General features: G+C 33.7%; 1 protein-coding gene across 1 annotated transcript; it reads left to right on the plus strand.

Annotated features, from left to right (window-relative positions):
- The first annotated feature begins 1,281 nt into the window (after nt 1–1,281).
- On the plus strand, nt 1,282–9,677 carry LOC139894620 (delta-1-pyrroline-5-carboxylate synthase-like). Its single transcript, XM_071878019.1, has 20 exons — nt 1,282–1,493; nt 2,073–2,144; nt 2,238–2,341; nt 5,349–5,451; nt 5,531–5,692; nt 5,778–6,055; nt 6,158–6,308; nt 6,634–6,798; nt 6,882–6,959; nt 7,067–7,156; nt 7,354–7,440; nt 7,541–7,627; nt 7,706–7,802; nt 7,887–7,990; nt 8,125–8,200; nt 8,367–8,517; nt 8,774–8,842; nt 8,952–9,018; nt 9,210–9,280; nt 9,387–9,677. The coding sequence occupies exons 1-20, from the start codon at nt 1,434–1,436 to the stop codon at nt 9,466–9,468; spliced, it is 2,154 nt and encodes a 717-aa protein (XP_071734120.1). The 5' UTR covers nt 1,282–1,433; the 3' UTR covers nt 9,469–9,677.
- Nucleotides 9,678–10,304: the final 627 nt, after the last annotated feature.

Genomic DNA, 10,304 nt, shown 5'->3' on the forward strand with positions numbered 1-10,304 from the left:
AAAATCCTCTGAAGTAAACTACGAAGCTGGTAAACGAACCGGAGGTGGGGTGCACTATCAAGCCCCCCAGTTTAATTTTACGAAGCGTTACTATCAATATATAAGCTTTGTAGAGTTAAACTTAGCGGTAATCATTTCTGCTGCTGTGATTTGACATTTCACTGCACCGGTTAAAGTCCTTGTCCCCGATATTACTATTGTACCCTTAATGGCAGAATCTTTTATGCTTTGCTTCCAGGGGTACGATCGTCCATTAGATTATGGTATAAATCATTATGTACAACCTTATGATAAAACACCTTCATGACCATATGTACAATATTTGAAGCATTATGTATAACCTTATGGTAAAACACCCCCATAACCATATGTACAATTTTTAAAACATTATGTAGAACCTTATAATAAAACACCTCGTGATCATATGTACAAACTTTAAAACAAACTGTACAATCTTTTATAAAACACCCATGAACACATGTACAAAATTTGAAGCATATTGTACAACATTTTATAATAATTGTATTTTAATTTTTGAAAAATTTCAATAGCCATTTGTTATTATTAATAATTATTATTAAAAATATAAAATACTCAATATTAAAGCAAACTTTATTATTATAATTATAATTATAATTATTATATAATTATTATTCTAATATGAGTTTTCTTTACGGGATTAATTACGTTATATATGCATGAACAATACATGTCTCGGTAAAAGATTGTAATGTGGACTTTTATAACAATGAAAATAGTAATTTTGAGAAAAAATGGAAGAGGGTGGTGGGAGAATAAATGTAGTTCATTTTTTTGGACCAAATTAAGTATATCAATATGTTTGTAAAAACAACGACAAGTTTTTTAGTCGGAATCCTTAATTCCGCGGTTCATTAAACTAAATGACTTTAGTATTTATATTCACTTAACACCTAAAACATATGATTAAACTATTTCGTTTAAATAAACTCGTGATTCCACGGGTCATTTCACTACTATTTAAATAAATTTGTATAAAATTCATTTTCATATTAAATTCAAAAATTCCGTTTAACAAACGGATTTAACTTCCAGTAATAATCCATAATCCATCCAGTAATAAAATAAAATAAAATAAAATAAAATAAAATAATAGAACAGGGATGCAATCGTAAGAAATGTAAATAGAGCGACTAGAACTGGTAGAAAGCGAAATTATGGATTATGCATGTTGTTAATTAATTATTATTTTAATTTAATTATACATATATATATGTATATATATATATACGCGGCGAAATCGCTGCAAAAATCAGATGGAACCCTACGATTAGAACTCAGTCGTACACAAGTTTCCTCATCCATCATTCATCCACACCACACACACACACACACACTGTCTAATTCATTATTATATCAACTTCATTCAATTCAATTCAATTCAATTCAACAAAATGGACGGAATTGATCCAACTCGCGTTTTCCTTAAAGATGTTAGACGAATCGTTATTAAGGTCATTATTCCTAATTTAGTCCCTATTACTCCGTATATTATTTTCACTTTAATCATCTAATTACTCATTTCTAGCTTACTTATTTTCAAATCACATTCGCTAAATTTTTGTTTTGGTAGCTGATCATGCATAATTATGTGTTAATTTGTAATCACAAGTTTTATTCTTCATGAATTTATATTTATGTTATTTTGTTTGTGGCAAGGGTTTAATTATACTGATACTGGTAATTACGCAGTTAATGTATGCTCTGTTTTATTCAGTTATGCAATATAATATAATTATAATTATTAATTATAATAACATATAATAGAATAACAATAAAATAATCATTTAGCAGAAAGCTAGTAATCTTCAGTTTGGCCCGTTTTAAGACGATTTTTTCCCCTAATTTGATATGTTATTTATGACTAATTTTTTTTATTTTATTTTTTTATTTTTTTTGTAAATACATGTATTTATCTATATACTTAACATAGTCATGCTGAAAATTTACTACCTATTTCCGGTTAGTCTGAACAGGAAAAACTTTTTATGTTTACTCGTTTAATCTGAAATGATTATGTTTTGGATTCGAAGGTTGGGACAGCGGTTGTAACTCGAGATGATGGAAGGCTTGCACTAGGAAGATTGGGAGCACTTTGCGAACAGGTGGATAATTCATTTAGTATGACAAAAAGCATATCTGTATACTTATTTGATACAGTTTGAACGTTTATAACGATGACGGTTTCTTATGAACAGATTCAAGCACTGAATACTCAAGGATTTGAGGTTATCTTGGTGTCATCTGGTGCAGTTGGAGCTGGTCGACAACGACTTAGATACAGGAAACTAATCAACAGCAGGTACTTGCTTGAACCTCCCAAAATTATATCTTTATGCAATTATTATTACTTGATTTATTTATTATTTATGGTAGCAAAAATTATTGATAAAAAGTTTTTTGTATTGTTGTGGCATATTTTTTTTGTATTTTAGTGTAAAGTATCTGTGTGTTATATTTGTATGTTTTACTTAAAAAAGACAACACACACCTTAACACAGTTTTCGTCCACAAGTATATGCATACTATCTACCACTGGACTTGAACCCATAGTTTTATGGTTAGAAAAGTCATTTTGATATTGGTAAGCAAATAATGTACGGAGTATTATATTTGTATGTGTATTGATCATTGAATTGAATTAGTCGTCTAAAATGTTGATGAGTTTTTAATGGTCATTTCTAGTACAGAAACTTGAGGAGAGTTTTTTCCCTTTCTTTGATGGATATTTTGAATTCAAATCCACTTGAGCCTACGGAGTAAGCGACATTTTGTCGTCGTTTTTACTCTTCAAGCTGTCTTTCCACCAGCGTTAGGAACGACGTCGGTCTTGCGATGCTACTTTTTTCATTTGTTTCCTTTTTAAATCATCTAACGGCTAATTTTAATAATAAATATTTTAAACATCCGTTTCTTTTTCATTTTTTTTAATCTTAATTTTATAGCCTAGTATTTAATCCCCTAAAAATACAACACTTCAAAACAAAATCAAAACTCAATTTTATTTTCATACTTAAAAACTCTTTTGTTCACTATAAGTCACTATGATTCACAATAATCCACTATGATTCTCAGTAATTCAATCCACTATGATGCTCAGTAATTCAAGATGTCGAACAACCTGAACAATCTGTACCACATTCGCTCCTGATATAACTCCTTCCCGAACGTATCATCTTCTTCAAATCCGTCAATATCAACCTTTTTAAACTCACAAATGTGTAGTCATCCATACCAGATGTCTCAAACCCAATTCACAAACACATACCATCCAAACACCATACTCTTAATGACAATACCATCAAACACAACACCGCCTAACATTTGGTTCAAAGATATAACAAATTTATAATGTGACGACAATCTTGAGGCACCCAAAAACCGGACACACAATTACAAGGAGACGAGGTACTGACACCAACATCGTCTCAAAGATGTAAATATAAGAATGATAACTACCACCAATGAGATCATCACAACCAAAAGAAATAAAGTTCTATGGTTTTCCCTATTCGGGTTACCCGGGAGGGCGAGTAATCAGACCTCATACTCTACCATACGCAACCCATCAGAAATACTCCCTGGATGTTTCCAACCCTTCCCTGACCACTCCAAGATTCGAACCTAAGACCTTTTGCAACGATGTCAGGGCCCCAAACACTGGGTTGGCTGAAAGTACATTAGAGAACCAAAGGACGAATTACGAGGCTGAAAGTTGGATGCTACAACTGGGGAAACGTGGTGAAGTTGCTTCAAGGACCAGAGAAGGGTGGAAGGTACCGATGAAATTTGGTTGTGGGCGGAGTCTCAATATTAGTTGGAATGTTATAAACTATTTCTAAATTATCAAGTGTGGACCTTTTTGAATGACCAATAAAAGTGGTTAAATCCCAATCTCATTGTCGTCGATAGGCGGAATATTCCAACATGCCGCGAAAACTGCGGATTTGGACCGCTTGAATTTGGACGTTAGCGAACAAGACGACAAAACCTCGACCCGCTCTATTTGGTGATGATCCATTCGAATTTGGACCATATTTTAAAAACTCTTCTATAGTTTCGCTGATTCGCCTCGCACTTCTAGGTTGAGGTGCTCAAATGAATCTTTGAATGCATCCTTCACGATACATTACTACAAAACGAAGGATCTTGAAGTCCAGCTCAGAATTCGGTCGATGTCGATGGACTACTGTAACAGAAAACGAGTATTTTAGTTACAGCATATGCAATCAGTTTGAGCAGGGCCCTTCCCCTCCATGTTTTCATCAATAGTTTTGTCACCAAAATACTATATAAAACAGTATCATTACTCCTCAGGCACTTAATGTATGGAGGAAATTCAAAATAGGACATGAGGGTACATACTCACATGCGTTATGAAGGTTATGTGTAATAAACGTGGGGAAGCGCTCTGATCTCTTTGTAGGTTGTCATACTTGATACTTCACACTTTTTACAAAAGGTAATCATTATGCCTATAGATTTAACCTTTTGCCTTCTAAACGAAGATTGAGATGTAAATGGCACCATATACATAGTATTATGGTTATATGTTATAACTATACAAGATCATGGCTTATTAAGATTACAAGCCAACCATGGTATCATGTAGAATCTTAGTTACAACATGTGTAATCAGTTTGAGCACTGATAAATTAAAAGTTTATGATGTCACTCTGAAACAGAAATCATGCTACTTATTACGGAGTATACTGAAAAAGAATATTGATTATCATATAGTTTTGTGCAAAATTATCTACAATGTAAATGCTATCCCATTGATAAACTTCTATGTAGAAGTGTTCGTCAATGTGCAACACTACCTTTTTTCCGTGCCAATAGCTTCATGAGAGATATTTAATGCCAATATCTGATCCAAACGAACAATGAACCATAGAAATAGATTTCTGGTCAATTAGGAAACAAAAAAGTTTTGATCTTTACATCTCTCTCTCTCTCTTTCTCTTTCTCTCTCTCTCTCTCTCTCTCTCTCTCTCTCTCTCTCTCTCTCGAATAGGAGAGTTCTAAAAGGGCAACAGTAGGTTAAGAAAGAGAAAATGGCAGCAGATATTTGTGTTATGCTTGGTTTAAGCATATCATGTGATGGTACAGTGATCTTTATACTGTGATCATATTCTGTGTGTCTCATAAGCCAATTCAGCTTTTCCTGAAAGTGTTTAAGTTCATTGCTTACATCTGTGCTTTTGTTCTTGTTATAATTAAGTCACAAAGTTCAAAACTAATCTATTCTGATAGTAATATTCAATCAAATGGTATATTGATTACTAGTAGTTCTTTTTCTTTTGAAGCTTTGCTGATCTTCAGAAACCACAAGATGAGCTTGATGGTAAGGCATGTGCAGCTGTTGGACAAAATGGTCTTATGGCACTTTATGATACATTGTTTAGCCAGGTGAATACATAATCCATGCCTTTATTTCTTATTTCGCCTTTTACCCTGCTAAAAAAATGCTTATTATTTTTATTTGCAGCTGGATGTGACATCAGCGCAGCTTCTCGTAACTGACAATGACTTTAGGAGTTCCGAGTTCAGGAAACAACTTACTGAAACGGTGGATTCGTTGTTATCGCTTAAAGTTATTCCCGTTTTCAATGAGAATGATTCCATTAGCACCCGCAGGGCGCCATATGAGGTATAATTCCTTTAATTTTTTGAAATTTGCATCTGTATTATGTTACGTGTTCTCATTACGTTACGCCGTGTGCAAATTTCTGTAGGATTCTTCTGGAATATTCTGGGATAATGACAGTTTGGCTGCGCTATTGGCTTTGGAGTTAAAAGCCGATCTTCTTGTGCTGTTGAGTGATGTAGATGGTCTATATAGTGGGCCCCCAAGTGATCCGCAATCGAGATTAATTAATACGTACATTAAGGAAAAACTTGAAAATACGATTACGTTTGGTGACAAGTCTAGGCTTGGAAGAGGTGGTATGACTGCTAAAGTAAAAGCAGCTGTTTATGCCGCCGACGCTGGAATACCTGTTGTCATCACGAGGTGTTGACACATGTCGCTTGTTCATTTTTGAGTTTTATTTTTACAATATGCTTTTGATTTACAGTAAATAACAGAATATGATGTGTTTTATTGATTTTGAAGTGGCTTTGCTGGTGACAATATCATAAGAGTTCTACGAGGACAGTGCATTGGGACGTTATTCCATAAAGATGCTCATACATGGATTCCAAGTGCAGAGTTAAATTCACGTGAAATGGCGGTTGCAGCGCGAGAAAGTTCCAGGCTTCTTCAGGTAATTAGTTTGAATAACTTTTTTTTAAAGTTGTCTTCTTTAACAGTAAGAGGCAACCCCTTCAATATGTGTCTAATGTTGAGCACCACAGTTGAAAGCTAGAGGTAGCAAAATGGGTTGATTGGGCAGGTTAGGTAAGAAGTCAAAAGTTTACAAGTTTTTTGGTATGGATTGATACGGGGTAGACCAGGTTGGGTTGACCCCGAACAATTTTCATTTTAAGTTTTCTGATATATAAGTAAACGGGCCAAGATTTCCACCCAATTCGACCCATTTGGATAAACATGACGATATAGATATTATACAAGTTGCTACTTTTATTTAGGGAATGCCTGCAGAAGAGAGGAGTAAAATTTTGCTAGCGATAGCTGATGCTCTGGAAGCAAATGAGAAAATTATCATTCATGAAAATGAAGCTGATGTTGCTAATGCACAAGATGATTCATATGATTTATCCTTAGTTAATCGGTTGGCTCTCAAGCCTGGGAAGGCAAGTCACATCTTATATGTGGTCATTTCCTGATTTGAAATACTATTTTTTTTTTTTGTAATTTAAATCTTAGTCTTTGACAGGTGTCAAGTCTTGCAAAGGCAATCCGTGTGCTTGCAAAGATGGAAGAGCCAATTGGCCAAGTTCTGAAGAGAACGGAGGTAATAAGTTTTCACTTTGTTTTTTTTTTTTATAAATTTCAATGAAACAAGGAATTATCCACGCTTTGAAACAACGTGTTTTATCGAATGAATATTGTTGTTTCCAGCTGTCGGATGGATTCATCTTAGAGAAGATGTCATCTCCCTTGGGTGTTCTTCTTGTTATCTTCGAGTCACGGCCAGAGGCACTAGTTCAGGTACCATGATAGTGTATTAAATTAGATGTTGTATCCTTTTGTGTATTATTGATATTCAAAGTGAGTGATGTTTTGAGGTCCTTACAAGCTCGCTTGCAAATAAACATGTCACTATTTGACTGTGTGCGGTTGAGGTTCAATCCTGGTAAAATACTAAGTTTATTTTTCGAAAGATGTTCATCTCATTTTGAAAACAGATAGCATCACTAGCCATCAGAACTGGAAATGGGCTCTTATTAAAAGGAGGGAAGGAAGCAAAACGCTCTAATGCAATCTTGCACAAGGTTTAACTTTGTTTAGTTAATTGTTGATACAAACACATTACTCGTTAATGTCTCGTTTTATTAATATCACGTTCCTATACTTTTTATGAATTATTATTAGATTATTACTTCATGCATCCCGAAGACAGTTGGTGAAGGATTAATTGGGCTTGTGACTTCTAGAGAAGAAATTCCAGAATTACTCAAGGTTGGTTTTATATTTAACTGGATTTGTAAATTTTTTGTTAAATACTCTAAAATATGTACGACTTAAATTCTGACGCAGCTTGATGATGTTATTGATCTTGTGATTCCAAGAGGCAGCAATGAACTAGTTTATCAAATAAAGTCTGCAACACAAATTCCTGTTCTTGGTCATGCAGGTAAGTTGTCCCGTGTTATAAGGTTAAAAAAATGTTTTGACGTGTGAGGGACGATATAATATTTCCGATTTCCCAACTTTTCAGATGGAATCTGTCATGTTTATGTTGATAAATCTGCTGATATGGAAAAAGCAAAGAACATAGTTTTGGATGCGAAAACCGATTACCCTGCAGCCTGTAATGCTATGGTAAATAACATCTTTTGCTTTTGCCCTTTAGTTGACAGTCTTATTTAATAATAATAATAATAATAATAATAATATTTAATTAATAATATAATATGTTGTAATGCATAATGATAGTTTTTGATATGCTTTGCCAGGAAACACTTCTTGTTCATGAGGAACTGATGGAGAACGGTGGTGTTAATGAGCTTCTCATTGAACTTCAAATTAAAGGCATGAAACTTAATTTTACTTGTTACGAAACGACCATAAATAAACGTTGTCACATACATAAGACTGAAAAATTAAAGTGATATTATTATTATTATTATTTTATTTTTATCGTATAATGAAAAGGAAGGATTGAATGTTATATGGATGGATGTGTTTATTGTTTCAGGTGTGAGTATCAATGGGGGTCCAAGGGCGTGTACGTTGCTTAATCTACCACCAGCACCATCGTTTCATCATGAATACAGTTCCCTTACTTGTACTATCGAAATTGTGGATGATGTGCATGCTGCTATTGATCACATACACAAACATGGAAGGCAAGTTAACATATGTAGTACTTATAACTATGTCTTGTATTTATTCTATCTTATTTTATTAGACATGGAACAATCGACCTGCAAACATAACATTTTGTTCATTTTTCCATTTTATGTAAATAGTAATTGTGGTACATATGAATACAAATAAGAATTATTATGTTACTACAAATCTAGATAGGTCAGAATTTGCACATGTGTATTATACAAATTATTTATTTATTTATAACTATATCTGGGATACTTTTGTTTGCAGTGCACATACTGATTGCATTATAACAGAAGATCCAGAAGTTGCAAACATTTTTCTGCATCGAGTTGACAGGTTCATATATTTTCTTGTATTTTATATCATCAGCTTTAATTAATTAAGTTATATATATGTGCATGGAACAATTAATTAAATTGCTATCATCCTAACATCCAAATTGCAGTGCTGCTGTATTTCATAATGCCAGCACAAGATTTAGTGATGGATTTCGTTTTGGACTTGGCGCAGAGGTATCATTTTTCATTATTCTTCTTCTTCTTACATAACTTCTGATAAACATTCCATTTTTAACTAGATTTTGATTTATTCAATATTACATAATCAACAAAGATGCAGATCCAAACACCCCCTAAAAAATACCATTGCGTTGTTTTTCTCTCTTGTTAATTATAGTCACTTTGGTTGTCTAACCACACAACAGGTTGGTATAAGTACAAGCAGGATCCACGCTCGTGGGCCAGTTGGAGTTGAAGGATTGCTCACAACACGATGGTACGTCTGTTTATATTTTCAGACACAATTATGATTTGCACATGAAGCTCCTTTTTAGTGTAAAAATATACATACTTTGATTCGGTTTATGTGTTTAAATCATCAGGATTGCAAGAGGAAATGGACATGTGGTGGATAACGATAAAGGGGTAGTCTACACTCACAGAGACCTCACCCAGCAAGCTTAAAATCTCAGCTCAAATAGCCACAATCTGATCAAGTCTAAGGAAACTAGAAGCATTATTCATATCTTATTTCCTTATTATGTTGTACAATTATACTTAACAGCAGCTTTCTATGTGTTCGTGATGTAAGCGGACCAGGCTGTCGAGACTACTGTTTATCTAATAATAAATAATTCATTTTGTAATCAAATAAAGCTAGATTCATTACATCATATTCTAATTTGAGTTTTCAAATAATGCTAGATTCGTTACATCATTCGAGTTTGAGTTTTCCGGTTATTAGTGAAGCCTAGAGTTTTGGACTTTGTTTGTGGAATCTTATTTACTTTACGACTTCCTATCTTCTTACCGTAATATGTCTAGCTAGTTGTTTATGATGTAAATGAATACACTCTAAAGGTTAACATTAGTTAGCAAGATGCATTAAGCGCCAATTCGGGTTCGATTAGAGAGTGTCATGGGCTCAATCCTGCAAGAGTGGCATAGGATTAGGATCTAGTTCCTTAGAAAAGGTGGATTTTTTTTAAAAGCGTGGATTTGTTGTTTGGTCCGCCATGTATGCAGGTCTTTGCAGTTATAGACCGTTTCAAACCTTGGGGGTGATATCAAGGTTGTGCACTTTTTGACCAAAAAGTGAAATTTAAATGTGATTACCGTTGTGTCAGTTTTTTGTTTCAAATATTGAGTAGGGTGATGTGGTAAAATCTGATTGGATATTGAGTGGGAAAAAATAAACTAATAATAAAAAATATATACAGAGTATTAATTAAATCAAGAAAATGTGTGAGGGTTGTTGAGGGAACTCACGGACACAAAGAAATGTGTCACTTCCTTGACGG

The sequence above is a fragment of the Rutidosis leptorrhynchoides genome, chromosome 2, assembly GCF_046630445.1.
Source record: "Rutidosis leptorrhynchoides isolate AG116_Rl617_1_P2 chromosome 2, CSIRO_AGI_Rlap_v1, whole genome shotgun sequence".
NCBI lineage: Eukaryota > Viridiplantae > Streptophyta > Magnoliopsida > Asterales > Asteraceae > Rutidosis > Rutidosis leptorrhynchoides.